The sequence below is a fragment of the Diprion similis genome, chromosome 10 (genome assembly GCF_021155765.1).
Source record: "Diprion similis isolate iyDipSimi1 chromosome 10, iyDipSimi1.1, whole genome shotgun sequence".
In the NCBI taxonomy this organism is placed as follows: domain Eukaryota; kingdom Metazoa; phylum Arthropoda; class Insecta; order Hymenoptera; family Diprionidae; genus Diprion; species Diprion similis.
Window position 1 is genome coordinate 13,969,335 of NC_060114.1, and position 23,652 is coordinate 13,992,986.

The following is a 23,652-nucleotide window of genomic DNA, read 5'->3' on the forward strand; positions in this document are numbered from 1 at the left end:
AACTTTGTATCCATCCCCCTTGTATTCATTCCCCTCCACCCCAACCCACCCATTACCAACTACCACTTCGATGAAGATATGATAAATTAAAAATGCAGTCGTATTTACATTAGTCAATGACAAACAAAGGTGGCTCGTTCTTTAGTTTCGTAAATAATCAATCATTGGTTTAAGTTTTGATCTTAGAAACGTGAATATACGGTAAACAAAATTTTCGGAAACGCTTGTACTAATTTCCGAGTATCGGTGCCTATTTGCTGTTGATTTGAACTACAGATATTATTGAAAGCCAATGATCAAATATGGCCTAAAATTGTATATTTACGTATTCATATGCACACATGGATTCGTTTGAATCGCAGATAGTGTATTTTGAAATCTCAAGAGACATTTGATGGAACTCTTGAAAATTCTTGTACAAATTCTGTTTACTTTTCTGAATGTTCATTAGAGCGTAGGAATTTTTCTGTACTTTTTAAATATTTCTCAAACGACAAGGTTTCACAAATTTCTCTCGAATTTCACAAAGTGTCCCGGATTATTCAGTTCGCCCCTCCTTTATCCTTATCTGTATTTCATGAAGCATCAATTAAATTTAAAACTCATGAAAAATGAAATAATGAAGACAAACAGAAAATCAATGGCGATAATTTTCAATAGCACCAGCAGCAGCAGCAGCAGCACCCCCACAAAAATATAATACCCGAGCATCTGTTTTCTATGCAAAATGGTCCAGCGCAGGTGACCATGACGTTAATTTCTTTGCGCATTTAGTCTCTATATCCTTGCATTACAAGCGAGATCTGATCAGATTTGCGAGCTCAATGTTACTACAAACGGATGGTAATAATCGGCTGCTTTTTATTGCATTTGTGAAGTGGGGTTTAAATTCAGATCGAGTTTCACTTTTTACTTTCCTATGTATAGCATACAGTAGATATTGAATTGCCAATATTAAATTTGTCCAGCTAGTCGTTGGTCAAATGCGACCGATTACGAGGCCTAAGCCTGATTGAAAAGTTAGAAGTTTAAGAGTTGAAAAAAACAAAATGAGATATTTAATTAATATATAAGCTGAATTCATTTAACGTTATATACATAACTATATGTATAACATTATTACATGTATATGCATTCCCAGCGAGATTTTGAAAATGTCTATAATAATTATCAGTTATGAAAAAAAAAAAAAAAAAAAAAAAAATTATATTGTACCTGTGTTGAATATAATAATGATGATAATAATAACAATAATAATAATAATATACACATACAGATTATCTGGCGAGTTTATTTACACGATAATTATAGTTATAATCAATATTATTATTATTAATCAATTCATTGATTAGTTGATTACCTTGAATTCGTGCGCAATTCAAATCATAGCAATATGTACGTATGTATATCAATTTCGGACGAGACAGAAAATTACTGACTCCTTATATTATACATATACATATTGGTATAAATAATATTGAATCGATATTCATGAATTAAATAAATATATTATGATCAAGATACCTAGAGTCATGATGAATGTTCTACGATGCGGCAGCTCCGGAAGAAGTGCATAAGTTATATAATTCTCATTCATAAATAATGAACATACACCCGAATATAATAATATATAAATTTACACATATAAATATAGAAATACGAATATATTTTACACACACACAGACACACACACACGCGCACACATGCTGTTGATTCTATTGAAAGTATAATATATAATATATACTTACATATATATTATATTATAAACTAATACAAATACCATACAAATTCAACCATTAAATATTATCTGAAGAACGGAAGAAATCAATAAATATTACATATAAATATATGTAATAGAGGTACGATAATGTATTCACACAGGTCGTGTACCTCGTGACAAAAAAATATATAAAAATCAATGAATCAGTTTAATTTCTGTTCTTATTCACATACTTCATCCACTATTTATTCAAATCTCGCATCTAGTTCATATCAGGTGATTGATATTCGATCTAAGCTATTATTATACCTCTCTGTATTTGGTTCCTTGATATCGAAGGATTATTCTGAAATTTCTTGTTTCCGCTTTTCACAAGAGAATACACTAACATTTATGAAGAAGATAAGTATGAAATAATTATTTTTACTTGTTGGATCGCGTATACAATAATTTTGAATATATGCCGTCAGTCTAAACAATCTCACATCACCGTATTATGTAATCGTTTGGTGAAAATTCGCTCTGAGACTCGATGGCGTGCTGTCTTTTCTACTAATAATTCGTGGGAAAATTAAAAGAAATTCATAAAATCTTTGCTTAATAGATAATACAAAATCTCATTTATACAATTCTCAAGCATGCGACCGCAGGGTTTTGAATTGGCTGCACTCTGTGCGCTTCAAGTGCAATTTTTCTAGTTTTTAACCAATAGCAAAGGTGGGAATCTAGGGAAAACATACTCGGCATAGCCAGTTGAAAACCCTACTAATGTTTTTAGTGGCGAATTTGACTCGCAGTAAAAGTGCACAATGAGTCTATATTCCCTAGCCTACAGCCAATGAAAAAGCTACAAAACTACACTTTGTGTGCACTTTTTCTGTATATAAAATAGTCGAATTCGCCATAAAATAGTGCACACACGAGATGTTGAAACGAACGTTGACTGATGAAACCATTAAAGATTACGGTCCCAGAAATATATTATCGCATTTTTTCAGATATTAGGATTTTGATCTCAGATGTTTCTCAATTGAAGTAATATTTCATAGGAGGATGTTAATTATATATTGAGGAAAATTAATATTCTTTCCGAGCCTTGTGTTTCCCGGGCTGGCAGCGCCATCTAGCCTGTCGCCTATGTTTGGATGAATAGCACACAAGCAGAGTCTTAAAAAATACGTGTGTAAAGTGTCAGTTGAACGGGAGTTGGAATTTGTGCATTTTATTTATTAAAAAGGGAAAAATCTCCACAGTTAACGAGTGATATTAGCGTTAAACCCTCTGACCAGGATTGAACGTGAAGACACGTGAATCACGTATGACTAAAAAGTGAGTAAAGAAAAAAACACGAATTACCTGTGCGGCGTTTGTCGCCGAAACCTGCAGCGTCGTTGTGTATGTATGCGTGTATCATTAAATCACATCAAACAGTTTGGTTAAAAACTTTTCTACATACGATAAACCGAATTTAGGATGTTTCAATCGCGTAATAGGTGTGTGATTCGTTTACAGAGTTGTTTATCATCAGAGGAAAAAAGAGTACACCTTCCCCTTAAAATTGTTGACTGAGAATCAATTCATCCTCTTTGTAATAACAACGATTAAAAATGCGTTTCGTATAACCTTTCTTACCAACTATTAGCACTATTTTTTTTGCTAAAAATAATAAATACAACATGGCGGTGTTAACGCAAATCGGTCTCGAACCTAACCTCTAAAAACTTCAGCAATCTCTTATTATTATCTGTTGACAAATCTCAAGCCGATTTAAACATACATTCATTACAGATTTTTGGGAAGATGTACGATGGAATAATCTTACCTAAGCTTCCCGCTAACGAGGCTTGAGTCATTGTTAAAATAAACATCAAACTGCAAAATAAGAAGTGAGCAAAATCATAATCATGGAGCAAGACACAGAACCCGTTCCAGTGACTAAAGACTCGATCGTTCCTAGTTCTATTGAAGCTCAACCAGAAGCCGAGACAGATGTAATGTATAAAAATACCAAACCGCAGGAAAACGATGGTCTTACAGGCTCGGAAAAAGCTATAGCAACAATTGACGATATAAACAAAGATCCCGTACCCCCTGAAAGCGGTGAGATTAATCTAGAAGATATTCCTAAACATGATGCAGATACTGCATCTGTTCCTAAGCTAGTTGATTCGATAAAAGATGAGAAATTGATTAAGTCATCTAATGTAACTGACCTAGTGTTTGACGAGAATGTTGAATCCAACGAGAATTCCCTTAGCTTAAATCCTCTTGACTCGGAGTGGAAAGATACAGATGTGTCTATGACGTGTGTAAATGAAAATCCAACTTCTAAAGCAGAAGAACCTACTCTAGTTTGCAAATCTCCGAATTTAGAAGAGACGTCCGAGCCAGAGAAGTCAAATTTCGACACAGTAGAGGAGAGTTCAAAACTACCATCCCCCGAAAAATCAGATAGTTCTGATGTAGAAAAGGCTTTAGATACTTGTGCTGACGATACAGCGATGGATAAAGAATTCGAATCTGAAAAATCTGTGGACAAAACAGAGGAGACTTCGAAACTCCCATCCCCTCAAAAATCGGATGATGATCCTGATGTAGAAAAGGCTTTAGATACTTGTGCTGACGATACAGCGATGAAACAAGAACCTGATTCCAACGAATGTGTGGACAAAGTAAAAGAGAATTCAAAACCTTCATCCCCTCAAAAATCAGATAGTTCCGATGTAGAAAAGACTTTAGATACTTATGCTGACGATACAAAGATGGAAAAAGAACCTAATACCGAAAAATGTGTAGAGGTAGATATAACGCAACAAAAAGTATCTGAGCCTGATGAATCACTTTGGGATTCGAAAGATGGCGGGGGTGGTGAAACTCAGAAAAAACCTGAAGCCACTGAAAGTGCTGTAGATTGTGATACAAAAAAGTTGGAATCGGTAAATTCAGAGTCTAGTCTTGATGACCAGGAGAAAGATACGCTGGCAGAAAAGAACGTGTCTGTTGTAGAGCCTGAGAATACAGAGTTTGTGCAAATATCGCAAGAGGATAAGCATGACGAATCTCACATAGAAAATCAGTCCATAGATAATGCAGAAGATCCATTCGGCGGTGATAATGAGAACTCGGAACATCTAGACGACGATAATATGGAGTCTGATAATCTTGACGGCGAAATTGCTGACCTTCAGAAGCTTGGGGACCAAGCTGATAACCTCCAGGATGTAGTCAAAGCTAAAGACAACTTTCAGCCAGACAAATCTAAAGATGATTTGAGCAATGAAGTACAGAGTAAAGCTGACAGTATCGACCCTGTGGCAGATGTTATATCCGATAACACTGTTGACGAAACAGCAAAAGTGGAGGAGTTAGTTACGACTCCTTCGATTGAGAATGAGGACAAATCGGAGGAAAACCACAAAGAGGCTGTTGAAGAACGAGATAGTGGAGAAGCCTCTGAAGGAAAAGAAATCCCTGGAGATGAGGAGACCCAGAAAGATGGTAAAGAAGGAGAGAAACTTTTGGCTAAGGCAAGCCTTCCACCTTTAGAGGCTGAAGACATGTCACCTGAAGTTCTTCCTGGACAGGATGATGAACTATGTATTATTCCTGATAGTATGAAGGTCATTTTGCCGGGTGAAACAGCGGAGAAGACGAGCGAAGGCATAGAGAGTCAGAAAAAGTCAGAAGAAGAATCAGTAGAGAGCAACGCGGTAGACTTGGAAAAAGTCATGGATGACGATCAGAACGTGACTATAGTGAAAAAACCAGTTGTAACCAAGGCGATATCTGGGCAGCTAGTTCCAAAGAAGGGAAGAATTGTGACCGTTAAGTCCAAGGGTAGCAAGCCTTCTTCTGCTGATGTTATAAACCTAGATGATGATCCACAAAATTCAGAGTCTGAGGGAACTAAGCAGAAAGAGAAGTGTAAACAATGCAATAAAGAGAAGTCGTGCAAAATAAAGGTGAAGATCGGTACAGATTGCTTCAATGTTTGCTCAAAGGAATGTAGGAATTCATTTAAGGCAGCTAATAACAAAGCAACAGATATTCCGAGCGATGGAGTTAACTCAAAACGGGAAAAGAGATGCGCTGGGTGCCTCTTGATCGTCGATGCGAATGACGAGAAAAATCTTTCCTGGGAGACAATGGAATTTTGCAACGAGGAATGCCTAGGCAAATTCCAAACCAAATACGGAAGCTATTGTAGGAATTGCAACGGTTCCGTCCAGGCGGTCAGCCTAGGAAAGTACTGTGTACGCTTTGGGTATGACGTCAGGCAGTTCTGCTGCTCAACATGCTTAGAGGAATTTAAAAAAGGATTAAAAGTATGCAGCTACTGTCAAAAGGATATCAGTTCCGGCACAGAAGGCTTTTTAGCTCCCGTGGGAGATAAAGGACAGTTTAAAGACTTCTGCACTCAGGATTGCATGGAAAAATATTCCAGAATGAGCTCCAGTGAACCTCCGGCATCAGTGAAAAAGTCTTGCAGTGTTTGCCAACAGGTGGGATTTAGTTTTTAGCATTTACAATCTAGTCGAGGCCGATAATAAGTCCCCGAGATGTAGGTCTGTTCTGAAAAAAGAAAGTTTAGACTTGCCTACCTGGTTGGAAAAGTATACATTGACTTTTGCTCTTCGATCAAGTCCTACATCTTCAGGGACAGAAAAGATACATATTTCGTTACATCTACATGCATATTCATAATCCTCTTCATTTCTTTTTGTAGGAAAAAATTGTCCACTGTGAAGTGCAAATTGATGGAGGCACTCCCGCAGCAATATGCAGCGATCCTTGTTTTGCGGCATTTAAATTCGTGAACAAGGTCGACCCAGATCAATGTTCGACATGTAAAAAATTCTTCCAATTGTTGAGTAAAAAGAATTTTGTTGTCTTCTATGAAGGAGAAGCGCACATGTTCTGCAACAAAACGTGCCTCAATGTTTTCATAATAACTAATAGAAAGATCGTACCATGCAACTGGTGCAAAGTTAAGAAGTACAATTTCGATATGATAAAGAAAGAACTCAAATCTGGGCAAGTTATGATGATGTGCAGCCTGAATTGTCTCACCCTATATCAAGTAAGTGGGCCAACGGTTATTTTAGTTGAATTTGAATTTCAAATTTAATCAAACGCATACTGAATTTTGCAAATCGTGTTTATTTTTCAGGTTTCCATTAACGCTGTATCCGCGAGGAGAATAAACTGTGACTTTTGTAAAGAGTTCTCACAAGCACAGTACCATCTCACCATGTCAGATGCAACAATACGAAATTTCTGCTCGTACAAATGCGTGATGAACTTTCAAAGCCAGTACACCAAATCCCCGATCACCATTCCATCCAGCGACGATCCAGTACCAACTGGAAATCCGAAAAGATCAATCGCCCAGCAGCGATCGGTTGTACAACCTAGTCAAAAGCAGCCACCTGACCTTCAGAACAAAAGCTTACCAATTATTTCTTCCGTTACAAGTCTTGCCTCAATTGCAAACGGACAAACTTGCAGCCCGACTACGCAGCAGAATCAAACCAACAATATAGGCACAAATGTCTCCGTCCAGAGTCAGCCACCTCAAGTCCTTTACACGCAACAAATCATAAGTAGACCTGCTAGTCCCACAAAAGTCCACAACAAAGTAACCCAGTGCAAGCCGCTGATGCACACAAAGGGTGTTTCTGTCCGACCTCACCCCTGCACAAAGTCAACGCAAACCGAAGACACGCCACAAATTTTGATACCAATCCCTGTTCCTATTTACGTTCCATTTCCGATGCACATGTACAGCATGCCGTTCCCCGTACCTTTCCCATTTCCTCTACCCATTCCAGTTCCAATATTTATTCCCACTACTAGAAATAGTGCCAAAGGCATATTCAAGGAGATAAAGAGAATACAGGAGAAGATACCCGCAGATCCGTTTGAGGCAGAGCTACTGATGATGGCGGAAATGGTTGCAACTGAGAAAAAACGCAACGAGAGTGATTCAGATTCCGAGGACGATAACAGGTGCGCTTTTCTGATGAGCGCATTGCATGTTTTTTTGAATTTCAAAGGAAAAAATTCTACAATTTGGTTGCCACGTTCGATTTTTTTTACATGACAATCTCTGTGCCCACAGAGACGACGTTGCCGATGTACCTGCCAACTCTACCAGCGATGGTTTTAGTCCTGACGGTGTAGATTCGAGTCATGCTTTTGGGGACGACATGCTTCAAATGGCATTAAAAATGGCTACTGGAGAGCTGGACGAGCCTGCGGTTGATCTCGAAGCCGCTTTGACCCCAAATACTATAACTGCTACACAGGCTCCTCCCCAGCAAGATTCTGCAATAGACGGAGATGGTAAATAAGTAAAAGTCATGCCCTAAATCAATGAGAGAAATGTGTTGTTCAACTTCTATCTCTCTGCTCCGTAACAGTTCAACCTGAGAGACTGATAACTTCAACTCGTGGCCGAAAACGCATGGTTCCCTACAAACCACGCTCTACGCCAAGTAAACGTGGCAGAAGAGTGTCTGGGACAAATGATATACCCCTAATGCCTCCTCCGGAGCCGCAGCTGCCGCCGCAACCAAGAATCATGGAACCCATAGAAAAACCAGATGCCAACATGGCTCTAAAATATACTTTTGGAGTCAATGCTTGGAGGCAATGGGTAAGAGAACAATGAATAAGCACTTATCTAGAGAACGAATTTCCAAGAATCAGAATTTCAAAATTTTTCTTTAGTGTGAGTTAAAGACTTTTGAGGTGTCTCTGATATTCAACAGTGAATAAGATTCTAAACATTTTAAAGAAATTTTTTCCACATTGTTCTTAGAGAACTGTAACTTTGATATTTTGTCAGATATTATTTGACCATGTTCTGCTCTCGTTTGTGCTAACTATTCGTTTAATATATATTTTTGGGATTTACAGGTGGTAGGCAAGAATGCTGAATTAGAGAAGCAGAGTACGCCTGCACGGAGAGTGAAATTATTTAAAACCGATCTATTACAGTTGACTGCTGATGAGTTGAATTACTCGTTATGTTTGTTTGTAAAAGAAGTGAGAAAACCAAACGGCGCTGAATACGCACCTGATACTATATACTATTTATGTTTAGGTAAAAAAATTTACTCATTTTGAACGAAGCTTGCTTACATTTTCCTTTCTTTACTTTCGATAGCATGTCTTTGTAGTTTTATTTCTAATTTCCAACATGACTGTAATGTTAGAAAAATTTTCAGGTATACAACAATATCTATTTGAAAATAATCGAATAGACAACATATTTACCGATTCTTACTACGAAAAGTTCACAGAATGCTTGAATGACGTTGCTAAGAAATTCTCTGTGTTATACAATGACGCTCGTGAGTAAAAATTAGGATTTGATGTATGAAAAATTTAGAAAACTTATATAAAACGAGGCGTTGATTAAATATTCCGAGAATAATCTTCTTCTCGATCTGACTTCCAGAATACATTGTAACTAGAGTGGAGGAGGAACATTTATGGGAAAGTAAACAGTTGGGAGCTCATTCCCCTCACGTACTACTTAGCACATTAATGTTCTTTAATACGAAGCACTTCAATCTCGTGGTAAGAAAAAATTTAGAACTTATTTAGATTTCTTTATTCAACCGTTGAACGCGACATTGCTGTAACGTGAGGTTGTAAGAATTTAGTTTTCGCCTTTTTCTAAAGTACATTATATCTCTACTTTCAGACTGTAGATGAGCACATGCAGCTATCGTTTTCACACATAATGAAACACTGGAAGCGGAATCCTGCTGCGCAGCCTGCGGCAGTTGCTGGGAAAGCTCCTGGCTCGCGTAACGTCTTGTTACGTTTTTATCCTCCACAATCTGCCTTGGGTAAGATACGTGTTTTGTCCCATTTAGAAAGATGCATGTAATCGTTTAGCGCGTAGATAATCTCATTATTGTTTAAAAAATGTATTTCACAGAAGCGAATTCAAGGAAGAAAAAGGTTTACGAGCAACAAGAGAATGAAGACAACCCATTAAGATGCCCTGTCAAACTTTACGAGTTCTACTTATCAAAATGGTAAGATTGAATCTTTTTTCTACAATCGTTGGTTTTTAAATGTGGGAAACGAAACAACAATATGGGTGTCACAAATTTAGTAGGATATTTGCAGGTGACTGACGTTCAACTAAAAGTCACAAATTGATATAAAATTCATAAATTTCTAGGAAATAATTATTCCATTACTTTTTTTTCACTATTTGCTTTCCCGTTTTTTAGCCCAGAGAGTGTAAAAACCCGAAACGACGTGTTTTACTTGCTGCCAGAGAGGAGCTGCGTACCAGACAGTCCGGTGTGGTATTCAACGTCTGCTCTAGCGAAAGAGCACCTAATCAAGATGCTTTACCGAGTGAAGATGGTAAAAGAAATCAACGTCGCTTTATTGACCAGTTAACTCTTCCAATTACATATATTTTATTTTTATTAAAAAGCCAATAAAAAAACATTTTTTTTTCTCATCGATATTAGTTCGAAGTAGCTGATGAAAACTTTTTGCATGTTGGTTTTCTTTTTGCCCGCATCCACATCATAACGATTGATAAGATCAGTACGCCTCCGGATGTCGATTGAAAAGTGTTATTAAAGATTATCAGAACCGAAAAGCGAGATTCTTAATGGATAATATAATGTGTAAATTGTCGGAGGTTCATTTTTTCAAAATACGACAAATGCATATGGAAAAAATTCCGTTACATCAAATTTAATTCTATAAAAAATGATTTCACAGATATTCAAATTTGAGAAATTGTACAATGATCGTTCCGGAATTTTTTGACAAAATGACGGTAGGTTGACAAAATTTTGTACAAAATATAGTTATTAATAGACAATTTGAAGTATATCAAATTTATTATCTGTTGGGTGCGATTAGGTAGAAAACAGAAAGAAAGAAATGGAAATGAGAGATCGTTTGTGAGAAAACAAAACGTGCAGATATGTATTTATTGTTATGAATTTTCGCATCACTGTTGTTGTCTGCATTGTTCAGACCAGACATGTACAGGATGATTTTGCATAATGCCTGTTGTAGTTTACTATTCGTACAACTTATTTACTTCATTCATTATTATTCACCATCATTTTTTATCGTTTAAGGTTTTAAGTCAAATTTAGTCTTTATCAAATAGAAGATGTTATGTTACAAAACCTGACGTACTATCACGACAGACTACCATTCTGTTTTTGAAAGAAGTCAAGCGAAACAGAGTAGAGTAAAGTGAAAAAAAATATCGAACTTCGATCCATAGACTATTATTATTATTATTATTACTATTCGATGTAAACAAAAATGAGAAAAAGAAAAAAACCGTATTGCTAGCTGCTACTCCTCGGTGATGATGATAGTGATTACAGTAGTTCTAACAATAAACATAATATACTGTAAGTTTACTTCACAGTATAATTTAATTGTAAAACTTAAACCTAAATATAGCATTATAACAGTTTTGTATATAAAAAAAGAGAAAGTCTTGGTTTTATTTTCATATGGAATGAATAGTATTAGTTTTATGCTCTCCAAGGGTATTACAATTTTTTTGAACGTAGCAGTTACTACAATTGTATCCGCATATAATTGGTGCAAGAACCCCTTTTTTTTTGCAAAAAAAAAAATTGTCAAGTTTTCTCAAAAACTGGACAAACAAAATTTTCCGCACCAATCAATAACTTCCGTGAGCGCAAAGGTTTATAAAACTTGTTTCATACTCGAAAAAACATACTTGACACATATTCAATCGTGTTTTAATTTTTTATTTGTGTAATCATAAAAATGATACTTTTTATTTATTTCATCTACATGTCAACATAATTGTGTGTACGTTCGTATTTTTGTGAAATTATCCTATGTTGGGTTATCAGAGCGATTGAATTTGCGCTTGCGGGCCATCTTGCGTCTTGCTATCTCAAGCTGGTGAAGATCTGCATACACTTCAGCGAATATGTCCTGCTGATCTTCGATTGGTATGGTTTGACTGGAATATTGATAATGAATTTGAATCAAGATTTCAATTATTTGTGGTCGTTGCATAGTTGATATTTTTTGCTCTGGCAAAAAAAAAAAAAATTACCGGTAAATTTTCATTAGATCATATTCCTCCCAGGGTTTCTTATGCTCTTCTGCTTTCCTCCTACGTTTTTCGTTTACTTCAAATGGTAGGACTCCTTTCAAATCCTGTCTCTCCCACCTCTCAAGCCATGGCGGAGGCTTTAAGGGTACCTTGAGCGTGTTAATAGGAACGGGAGCCGATTCGTTAACGATTTCTGGCTCCATATCGAATGGAAAAGTGCTGTACTCAATAGGACAATCACGTAGGTAAAATAATTTGTCATCAAGTCTTTTCTCCAATCTGTAAATGCAACATATAAACATTACTTCGGGTTCAGACTTGAAATGATTCGCTGTTTTTCTTCCATTAAACTTACCATGAGTTTCATTTCAAAGTAAAGAGAAAATTGATAAACCAACCAGCGACATACCTAAGACATTCTACTTTTTGAATTGTCGGATCGTACATATAGTACACGACTTCGATTCCCTGTTGGTCAATGGCGTTTCTTAGTCTAAAACTAGCTCTCAAGCCACAGCCCTGTCTTTCTATACAAATGCCAACAAATCTGTTGACCTTTCCAGTAGCGTGTGAGTCGGAAAGTGTAACAGCAAGGATAGAGCCAACATAGAATGTTGGAATGTCTATGTGAGCCCTCCGTGCCATCATATCCATACGCTCCAATTTTTCCCTCGTTGAATTTCTATAGGCACCATTTGGATCGGGGAGAAATTCGGGATACTTGAATCTAAATTCGAGCGGGGCGGTGTTTTCTCTGTCATCAATTTGTCGTTTATCTTCGGCATTTTCCTTCGGAGATCTTGCTTGGCTCTCGATAGCCTGGGACGACAGCCAGCGACAATCTTTTCCAACTAAATAAAAAAACGATGTAACGGTTTAATAGTTTTCTCCGGGATTTTCCGGAGTGTAGATATTGAGGTTAGAAAACACAAGTCAGTGAGTAATAACTGCTGAGAAAGATTTTCGGGGAACATCGTTATGATTGGTGACTAAGGCGGTCTAATAACGTGTGTCAAACTTACATAGCGATTTGAAACTTTGTATATTCTGTCTTATATCGTGGGACAAAATTCTGCCGACAGACGCCATGTTTTCAGGCGACCATCTACGAACACTCAAATCACTGGTCTCTGTACTACCGAGATCAGTGCCTGAAGTGTATTAATACCAGAACGCTCACAGCGGTTTTTTAACGTACCAGAACGTGCGTAAATAATTGATAATTGATCAGGAAATCACCACATTCAACCTGCAATAATCGACAACAAGTATGCCCAAATCCTACCTCGTGATGAATAATATTCAATTTTGTAGTGAAAAACATGCAAATTATTCGCAAACATAACTTCTATCGCGGTATCGAGTTACATTCATAATTATACGGTGCGTGATGGGTATTTAGTAAATATATACCCAAACGACGTATCGCAGAGACGGATGAGCTGACGATAAACGTCGATTCAGTTTTCACGGTATGAATCGGACCTAAATTTGAGTGAAAATTGAAAATACGAACGCCTGAAACGACGTGTAACGGCAACCCGCCACACACGCTTAGCCAACCAGTCCGAACTAGTCGGCAGTCGGCACACGGAGTCATTCGCGTTTGGTCGTCGAGCGGGGACCGACGCAGTTGCCGAGCGTCGCGGCATTTAAATCGGAATATTCGGAGTGTATACGCGAATAGTTTGTGAAAGCTGTCCGTCAAACGCTTGGACGAATAAAACAGAGATAAAAGTGATAAAGTTAAGCAAATTCGACGATATAATCGGGAATGAAGAGAAACTTTCAAGATGCCTTGGAAGGAGGTTACGGTGATAAGTTTGCGTTAATAGTATCGCAATAATTTCTAATTAATCCGGTTCAAGTCAATCACTGTGAATTATCGAGTTCAATAAATAAGAAATAAATGGAAAGACAGAGTGTATTTGGTACACGGGCTAAGAAGTCCATAACTGCGTGCAAAAAAAAAAAAAAAAAAAAAACAATCGGAGTGTGTCGCGAGTAGTATTATATATGCAGTACGATGAGTGCAGTTCCACCGGGTGAAGGAAGTTACCAAAGTGTGAAGTGTGAAGTGAAGTGAAGTGAAGTGAAGTGAAGTGAAGTGAAGTGAGTCCGGTGTAGCGATATTCACATCGCCGAAGCAGGAGCTGCAGATGGCAATGGTAAGGATTAGTCGAGTGCAGAGATCGTCGGCGAGGCTGTATTACGGGTGAGTTATTGCTTGGCTTTTAAATTGCGAATCATCAATTTCCTTGCCTCGTTTTTCTTTACACACACATTTGCGCAACTACGCACTTCGCGATGTGTGATGTATGTAGGGTTATGCTGCTGTCCGGGTAGCACACTTATCCAGAGGCTGATTATCATTCGACTACAAAAAGTCGCCATTTTGTCCAATTACAGAAATGTCGACAAAATGTCGGATATTTTTTAATAGCTATGAAACGTAAAAGAATGGACTTCAACTTGACACGCAGTGTACTTTATATTTACGAATGGATGTTGTCTTTACCATGACATTTCGGAGGATATTCGCGCACTCTTTTCCTCGTCAGTGTACAGTCAACAGTCAACGCTCATAATATGCTTATTTCGAGTTGACTTGAAATAGTTGCTTGAGAATTTCTGTCGATATTAAGTTAACTAACAGCCAACAATGTGCTACCTGGCTATGGTACCGAGGGGTTGGCTACGTCTGCTGACCTTACGATGAGGAGGATCAAAGAATCGTTGGCCTCCACGCCAGGAATATTACGATCTACCAGTTATTCTAAATGTATGTTATCATGGTCGTGCTTCGTATATATATTTACATGCTAGAATTTTTTTATCAGTATAACGCATATTGATTTCGATCGTTCGCCAGCATATCTCCGCTCGCACGATTCATATTGCGTATTCTTCGCATATTTTATCGTTGGCTATAGTTTCTGTGAATCTATTTTGTTTCTGAAAATTGCGTTTGTTTTACAATATCGTTCGGCAGCGTAGCGCGCACACGATTTTTTGATGCCAGCTTATTTATCGAAAATCAAGTATTGTTGACAAGTATGGGCAGCTTAAGGGTTCTACCCAACTGATGAGCAAAAAAAGGATTTTTTCAAGAATTTTTTAAATAAGTTTTAAAACTCTTAATATTGATACAGGTTTTGTTAGGCTTAAAAATACATTCTCGAATTACAGAGAATTTTTTTTTTATTAATGTTATTCACTTTTCATACATATAAATCGTTGTTGAAAATCAGTCTGAAAAAAAAGGTAGGTCTGCAGTGTTGATGATTTCTCGGAGATCGTTAACCTGAAACCAAAAAATCGATCGGTTTTAGATTCAGCATGTTAATGACCTTGGAATGAATCATACGTTTTTTGAAATTTTTATTTCAACTAAATTTTTTGACAAAACAAACGGCAAAAAAGCGGTCGTTTTCAACTTTTTAGAAAAATGGCCGCCATTTTGTTAATTTTGCAAATATCAAAAATCGCATGATTCATTCGAATGCCATTAGCATGCTGAATCTAAAACCGTTCGATTTTTTGGTTTCAGGTTAACGATCTCCGAGAAATTATCAACACCGCAGACCTATCTTTTTTTCAGACTGATTTTCAACTTCGATTTTCGTGTATAAAAAGTGATTAAAATCAATAAAAAAAAATTTTCCTCTTATTTGAAAGTGTATTTATTAAGCCTAACAAAGCTTATATCAATATTTACAGCCTAAACTTACTTAAAAAATTCTTGGAAAAACCTTTTTTTTGTTCGCCAGTTGGGTAGACCCCTGAAAGCGCCCGGATCGTTGGCTTTGTTATTGGATACTCACTGCCTTTTGTTTCCATTGTCAACATTCGTTTGGCGAGTGAGTATCGAAAACATTTGAATGTCAATCGCACATCTCTGGTATCATCTGCCTTACATCCTTCTCGGTGTATTTCACCGCGTTTCATGCGAATCAGCCGTACGGCGTGTCGCTCGTAGACGTCACGATGCGATTGCTTGTTACCACGGGCTACTTGTTACAAAGCCTCCGCCGATAAAGAAGCTACCGCATTGCTAGTACGGTTTCTCATGACCCCGGCTTACTTACCCGCCGAGTATTGGTTACAAAAATTTTCCCAGGGGTAACCGTCTCTAAATTCTTCCGTCAACGTCGTAGTGACGTCAGCGTCGCGTCATCCCAATGCCACCTGTTATCGAATGCGTTATTTGCGTACTTTGCGTACACACGTATGGATACCGTAGAACCTGTTCGTTAGTGTCGAGGCCCGTTAGTATTATTTTGATAATCTTAAAGACAATAACAAAGCGGTACTCGCGACGTGATCGAATAGCCGGAAACATCTGAAGTATAAAAACTATATTACCGAGGGCAAATAATTTCGAGTCGAATGTTGCTTGAAGTTGAAGAATGAACAGATGAATAGTACACCAGTGAATCGTCAACCGGTTGCGTTAGTCTTTAGTGTAAATTTTGAACATAACTAACGATAACGATAGTAACTGTAATTATGGTAACGTGCAATCGCGGTTGTAATATTCACTCTAACGATATGATAACTCTTGTGGAAGAGCTGCAGTGACACGTGTTTTTTCTTCTATTTTTTATTGTAGTAACACAGTAGTTTTATATCTCTCATTGGCTATACTTGAGGATAGATTATTAGTCAGTTAGTGTAAACGTTCACATTCCACATCTGCCAAATTGTTGTATCAAGTAGAAACAGTTTTTCTACTGTCATTTTATTCTCGTCATGATTTTTTGTCAACGTTATCTCAACCCTTCTTGTCTGGTCTCATTGACGCTTGCCGTTCTAGTCAATTTATCTTCTCAAACTTCGCTGCTGCAAAATTCTCAGGTGAGGTATATTCATGGATTACAAGCATTCTGTTAGAAAATCATGCGAGTTGCATTAGTTTGCTCGATGAAGTTTACTTGGAAAATAGTCGCGGTAACGATTTATTTCGCAGGTCAAGACGCCCTATCTACGTGAGAATAAATTCCATTTTAACGATTATAACGATTATTCTGACAACGAGGGTCGCAATAGACACAAGGCAAACGACAGGGAAAGAGGACCCCAAGCACCGCCGTGGTCTCCGTTACTCAGCAGAGACGTTTCACCGAGTCAAATCTCACCTGGCTCGAATACATTTGTCGAAGAATTGGATCCGAGTGCGTTTTTTAACAGTATAATACAAGCTTTACATAAATTTAGAGAACATTAATGAGTCAGGATCTGTGAGGCTGTGAGTCTGTTGCAAAAGTGTCTGAGAATGTTGTGAATTTATCCAATTAGATTAAAATCTAGAAATATTACTGCGAAATTTTTTATGAATATAAAACTTATTGATTTTTTCTCTACATAGGTATAATTTGGGACGATAAATGGGCTTCGAATATCACATTTGGCCAGTTATCCGCAGTCTCTATTGACCCAGAGGGTAACGTGGTAGTTTTTCATAGAGGAAGTCGAGTGTGGAACAGCGGTAGTTTTGGATACGATAATAAGTTTGACAGAGAAACAGGGCCGGTAAGAGAAAACACTGTCGTGCTTATAAACAGCGATAGTGGACAAAAGATTTTGGAATGGGGTAACAGCATGTTTTACATGCCGCATGGACTTACCGTAGACCATTTGGGAAATTATTGGATTACCGATGTAGCCATGCATCAGGTGTTTAAGTTCGATGCGAATGATCTCGTTGCTGAGAAGTTGCAAAATGTGAAAATTGGCAGAGAATTTGACGTCGAATTAAAACTCGCGGACAGTCATACGCTCGAGGAAAAGATTGGCCGATATGAAATCAAACCGTCTTTGATTTTGGGCGAAGCTTTCGAACCGGGCAACAGTAACACAAGGTTTTGCAAACCTACTGCTGTCGCTGTACAAAAAAATGGTGACTTTTATGTCAGCGATGGATACTGCAATTCGAGGATAATAAAATTCAATCCAAAGGGAGAGAGAATATTGACGTGGGGTCGGCATTGGGAAGGGCAAGGTAACAACTCTTTCTTCTCTGATTTTACTTGAAAGAAACTTTTTCATACATTCTAAAGCGTTCAGCTTCTCTCACAGCTACTTAGTTTTGATATGAACATCTGTAACAGTTTTCGCTCGCAATTTAAATCTAGCATGAGAATTTGTTGCGCTGTAATTGAAACAAACTTCTTACGCTTATAACTGTACGTATTCGACAACTCATGATAATAATTTTTTCTACAGAAAATCGTTACTTCTTGCCACCGTCGAACGCATTTTTAGTACCTCACGCGTTAGCGCTGGCGGAAGATTTGGGTTACATATTTGTGGCAGACAGAGAAAACGGGAGAATATCGTGTTTTCATACTAATAATGGAAGCTTTCACAAGGAATACAAACACCCTTCTATTGGTGATAAAATATACAGCGTCGCTTATGCTAACGAGAAAATTTATCTTGTTAATAACGGCGCTTTAAGATATCAGCAAACTAGGGGCTTCGTCGTTGATCTAAACAATGGCAGTATTTTATCACAGTTCGGCCCTCATCCAGGCTTGCAGAGTCCACATGACATAGCTGTTTCTAGTAATGGAGCACATATTTACATTGTTGAATTAGATCCGCACAAAATTTACAAATTTTCTCAAGGTAATTGTGGCTTACTCTTAACAAATATCGAAAGTATAATTTTAAACACTCGTTATTAACATGCGCTAGTGTCAAATTCTGCAAAACACAAAATTCATCCATCTCTCGCAGTTTGCTTCATTCGTTAGTTTGGCGAATGCTCAATTTTTTCCATAATACCCAACAAGAGACGAACAATTAAATTCACGTTTACTTTCAACAAGCAGTAATTACTACCGTGAGCAAGTGATTATCAGATTCGGAGCTTTTTTCTAAACATTCTGATTTCGAGAGCTGAAGTCTCCACTTCGTATGTTTAAATTTTACTTGCATTAGGTAAATTTTCTGTACCGGTTTATCGTTATTTCTAAACGTCTTCCACAGTGGTAAACTCAACAATTCAACAGCAGCAGCAACGTCGCAAGGAAGAACTGCCGTCCGCTGTTATTCACTCGTCCGTCACACCTCCGCGTCTCGACAGTCTACCTTCGAGTGGTATCGCCAGACCTGTTACTGCGAGTCACAAAGGAGTAACGGCGACGACGATCGTCTTATCTCTCGTAACCGCGGCTGTAGTACTCGTGGCACTCTGCTTTGCGATAGCGGCTATTATTGCCCGATGCAGAAAAAGAGGTAGAGTTAACAGATACGACGACACTGATGTCGAGTTCACTAAATTAGTTCAGGAAAATTGATGTCTAGAAATATTGTTCCTTTCTGTTTTCTGCTTCGTTTTTATTGATTATTTTTCTCACTTCTTACAAATTTTAATTGACTGAAACCGAAGCTTTCGATTACTTTATTAGTTTTTCTTTTAATTGCGGATTTGGTTGTTAAGGAACGAATTATTGCACCAGTATAGACAATTGATTTTACGAATTGTGATTCATTTCTATGCCTTGATGTAGTCTTATTTTATTTATGCAAATGCCTCTCTTAAGCCGGCACATTGCGGCACAGTCTTTTTTTTTTTATGCGTTTTAACCAACTGAATGTGAGTACTTACTGTTTTGCATGACATTGTATACATAATTTTGCGCAAGTGGAGGAATCGCTGGTCGACGTTAGATCTACTTAAAAAAAATTCGTTTTCTAGAACCCTAAACTTACCTACAGATTGAAACATATTTAAAACACATGCAAGTATATTGGGTGCGTGTGAAAATAACTAGAGAACGGAGTTGATGTCAACAATTTTGAAATTACCCTCTTTTGAGTTGTCTTTTTTTTTCGGGGTGATCGTTATGCAATGAAAATTGATTGTAGAATCACTGATATTTATTAGTCCAAATGTTGTGTATTCCAACATTAAATTTTCATACATTATTCAAGACGTTATTTAGTATTAACCAGTGAAAACATGTACTTAATTAATTTTCCACACAGGATCTGATGAAATTTAGATTTATTTTTTGTACATAATAACTTGCTCTCACTCGACGGGTTGTTTTCTCTTCTTTTATGCTACTCAAAGTTCCTGGATAAGTATTCGTCGGTGAGCGTGATCGATCGCACTGTTTTCGCTCGTATCGTTTAATTCGTTTTCAAGATAGATTTGGCACCTAATTTTAAAATTGACGCTGCAAAGATGTGATTAATTATTTCAACCATCTGTTCTACTGTTCCTTTATTTTCTATTTTTAATAAAAATAGTCAACAAAATGTTTTGTATCGTTTCAAGAAAATTCTTAAATCTAACATCTGATTGTATCCGCTGGGGAGGAACACATTATTTCATCCGTCCTTAGTTTAATTTAAACATTGCGATATTTAATTAGTTTAGTGTACAGTATTTTAGTTATTTTGCATAAATTATGTATCCATATTTATTATTTATCGTAGAAAATTATTGTTTATGTACTTGTGTATTACGTAATACAAGTAAACCGAAATTATACAATTTTTTATTTTATTCAGTTTAGTTTCCTTTTTGTTGCATCGTTCAAGTTCTTAATTCGCACTTTGATGGCACATTTTTCCAGTTTATTTATTTATTTATTTATTTATTTTTTTTTTTTTCTACAGAGTTATTCTTCTGTTCTCTTTTACCGATCGAAATGATCGTCTCGCATGATACGGTAAAAATCTTGTGTATCACCGTCTGTCGACGCTTTCTCTTCCAAACTTCTCTCAAATTCTTATCCTCTGCATGGTGCCAGGAGCGGCTGATTGAATTATTCGTTGGAAATCCGTTTTCTCTGTACCTTTTAACCATTTTACAGGCTGTTTGCTGACCGTTCGCCGAGATATGCGTGGTTGGGAATCCGAGAGGAGAGAGAATTTCAAACTTTCGAATTTTTCGGAAAACCGGAAGAGCAAAGGCAGGAAATTTTTTGACAAACGACCAAATACCCGAGACTTTAGCAAATTAAATACCGAACCCGAAACATCCGATGATGAAAATAATCTTACTAAATTAATATGAATATTTACAGTAACAAAAATTTTTCCACCCCGTCATTTATTCATTTCGGAGAACAAAGTTTCATCTTAAAAACGATTACGGTATCCTTGGTATTAGTAAAAAACTAAAATATTTCCCGGGAAAAATAGGTGAAAATTTTTAAGAAAACTGGTAATGAAAACTTGTTTTGACATTCCGCGTATGTGTTTTTTTTTTTTTTTTTTTTATGTTTTTTTTTCTCCCATCACCTTCTAACGAACATATTCTTTCGCGTGCCTAATATTACACATATATTAATCGGACGAATAAATTAAATGGCGACCAAAAGAAGTGCGTGTTTTATATTATTGTATAAGTTTAGAATATAATGAAGGAGATGTGAATTTAATTGTAACGTAAGAAAAATTGCTAAAGTGGACATAGTAAGTAGATCTCAGGTTTATTTATCGATCGTTCGAATCATTCAATTATCACTTTAAGAATGACTATATATAAAATATCATGCTGATTAATCATTGTGAAAGTGATCGTGATCGTCAAAGCGCTTTCGGCTCCATCGTTGCTTTTAATGTGACACCGAAAGGTTCGAGATCCCCCGTGTTTGTTTTTTTTTTTTTTTTTTCCATTCACATCGTATAAAATTTCGAGACATTCGGACTTTTGTCTTCGCGAATTTTTTGCGATAGTATATATATTATGCTGTTGAGATTTAATCCAACGACACCGATTGCAAGACGAGTTTGTTTTTTTTTTTTTTTTTTTTTTCGAGCGATGAACTGTCACCTGCAGGAGGAATTTTTATACTTTAAGAAGTAATGACTGATCGTTATTATTGCACTTCATTTGCCAAACGAGTTCGAATATCTAATTACAGGGATAAAATAGTACTAGAGACAAATCTTCACTGCAGTTCTATATGTGACATTTTGAGTTGATATTCTCTCTCTGTGATTTATTTCGTCCAAGCTCTCTGCACTTGATCCGAATTCTCATACCGATTGCTGATAATGGGAACTGATAGTATTATATACGACAAATACTTGTATCTTATAAATATGTGTGTGTGTATATATATATATATAGGAAGATTTTCACGTCCATTGGAACCTTTCAATTTTCTTTCGCCTCATGATCGTCGTATTTTACAAAGTCGAAACGTGACGACTCGGGCTTCGTCTCGAATTGTAAGTGAGTTTCATGAGATGATAAATCTTCGACCGTAAAGTATGAGGAACACGAAAAATAAATGTTGGAAGAAAAAATTTAAAAGGAAAAGACACTTACGTGAAGAATCTATATATGCGTAACACATATTGGTACGTTCTATAGCATCAAACATGTCTTACTATGCAAATTGTATATTTTCAATAAAATTTGGGTGTTTCTATACCGTATTGGACGGAGTTACAATTTCGACGTATCCATTCTCAAAATTTCATTTTCACGATCATTATTGAGAATTATTATTATAAATATTTGAAAAATTAGCCAAGAATGTGGTTAAAACGCGTCGGTAATCCAGAGCTCTACACTAGTTAGTTTTTCTGCGTCGGTAAGGCGGCAGACCAGCGATAATACCGACGATTTTATTATCGACAAACGGTAACACCGTTACAAATTCAAAATGACAATTGACTGCCGAGAATTTGTAACATTACATGAATGAAACTGTGAGCGAGACGACGAGGGAATCCGCGGGACAAGAGGTGGAGTCGGTTTAACGTAGTTTAAACGGCGCGAATTAACGCGTTAATTATTTTATTAAGTGGAAATATATGACGCTAAAGAATCACAAATATGCTCTAATCATTACCCCTGCGGTATTTATAGTGCGAATATATGCGAGCTTCGTGGCACACGGATAAATCCCGTTATTACGTATGTATGTATGTATGTATGTATGTATGTATGTACGTAAAATGCATAGTTTTTCTTTTATTTCTTCTCTCCTCTCTACGCGTACGACTTTTGACTTTACTAATGAGCTTATTTTACGACGATCGACACGTATGTATGTACATACATACATACATTGCTCGTTGCGCGCCAAGCCCAGTTTTGTAACGATGCCGTTTTTCTGGACTAAATACATAGCAACTACCGAATAACTCACCTGCGCTGTTTGCCTCATCAATTATCACCTCCCTCGACTAAACCGTTCGCGACTGAATTCTCGTAACGCGTTCGAAAGTTTGTCGATCAGATTTAAAAATAAATCAAAATCCATCGGAGACATGACGCAGCGGTACCAAGAGGTGAGCAACTATTTGCCAATTTGTTCTATAATATGCGATGTAACTATGACCAAGTATATATATGTAAATATGTAGGATTTTTTCTATTGATGTATTCTCAAACTCTCTCGCCTACATCGGTTCATCTTTTATTTTTTCATCAAATTAACCGCTTCTGCGGTTAACATTAAGCGTGTTAACACGAAAATTACTTAGAAAAATAAATAGATAAATGAACTTAAGGAAGAATATATGTATATATATATATATATAATAATAATAATAATAATCAATAGACTCGGTTATTTTGATAATCATTTATTTTATACACACTCAGTTGACTATACACAACTATACAACGATATAAACTTAAAATTTCTCTGTCTTCTGCCCATTGCTGTTGATTTATTTTTTCCCCACGTGTTGTTGTTGTTTTTTTTTTTCATTTTTTTTTTTTTTTTTTTTTCCTTTCGTTTCTCTTCACAGTTTATCGTCGTTTCACAGTTTTGTTCTTTCCTATTTTCTTTCTTACATTTCTTGTTCTCTTACTCCTGATTCGTTTTTTTTTGTTTGTTTTTTTTTT

At 36.8% G+C, this 23,652-nt stretch overlaps 3 protein-coding genes across 8 annotated transcripts; 2 read left to right on the forward strand and 1 right to left on the reverse strand.

Moving 5' to 3' along the window:
* Positions 1-2,811: 2,811 nt before the first annotated feature.
* Positions 2,812-11,249, forward strand: LOC124411319 (zinc finger MYM-type protein 3). Of its 5 annotated transcripts, none has more exons than XM_046890394.1 (13): positions 2,814-3,049; positions 3,509-4,351; positions 4,481-6,222; positions 6,447-6,800; positions 6,891-7,729; positions 7,842-8,065; positions 8,143-8,378; positions 8,642-8,828; positions 8,953-9,078; positions 9,186-9,307; positions 9,435-9,582; positions 9,675-9,774; positions 9,976-11,249. In XM_046890394.1, the coding sequence occupies exons 2-13, from the start codon at positions 3,625-3,627 to the stop codon at positions 10,148-10,150; spliced, it is 4,980 nt and encodes a 1,659-aa protein (XP_046746350.1). In that variant the 5' UTR covers positions 2,814-3,049; positions 3,509-3,624; the 3' UTR covers positions 10,151-11,249. The 5 variants fall into 5 exon arrangements, with proteins under 5 accessions (XP_046746351.1, XP_046746350.1, XP_046746352.1 ...); XM_046890396.1 differs by having other exon boundaries at positions 3,509-4,219; XM_046890392.1 differs by having other exon boundaries at positions 3,509-6,222.
* A 225-nt stretch (positions 11,250-11,474) lies between these two features.
* LOC124411324 (39S ribosomal protein L19, mitochondrial) lies at positions 11,475-12,945 on the reverse strand. Its single transcript, XM_046890408.1, has 4 exons — positions 12,845-12,945; positions 12,232-12,673; positions 11,823-12,101; positions 11,475-11,726 (listed from the first exon to the last, which is right to left on the reverse strand). The coding sequence occupies exons 1-4, from the start codon at positions 12,909-12,911 to the stop codon at positions 11,597-11,599; spliced, it is 918 nt and encodes a 305-aa protein (XP_046746364.1). The 5' UTR covers positions 12,912-12,945; the 3' UTR covers positions 11,475-11,596.
* A 3,589-nt stretch (positions 12,946-16,534) lies between these two features.
* Positions 16,535-20,923, forward strand: LOC124411322 (peptidyl-alpha-hydroxyglycine alpha-amidating lyase 1-like). Of its 2 annotated transcripts, XM_046890399.1 has the most exons (6): positions 16,535-16,679; positions 16,792-16,996; positions 17,191-17,818; positions 18,043-18,452; positions 18,816-19,064; positions 20,654-20,923. In XM_046890399.1, the coding sequence occupies exons 1-6, from the start codon at positions 16,575-16,577 to the stop codon at positions 20,854-20,856; spliced, it is 1,800 nt and encodes a 599-aa protein (XP_046746355.1). In that variant the 5' UTR covers positions 16,535-16,574; the 3' UTR covers positions 20,857-20,923. The 2 variants fall into 2 exon arrangements, with proteins under 2 accessions (XP_046746355.1, XP_046746356.1); XM_046890400.1 differs by lacking the exon at positions 20,654-20,923 and having other exon boundaries at positions 17,191-17,819; positions 18,044-18,452; positions 18,816-19,274.
* The last annotated feature ends 2,729 nt before the right edge of the window (positions 20,924-23,652 follow it).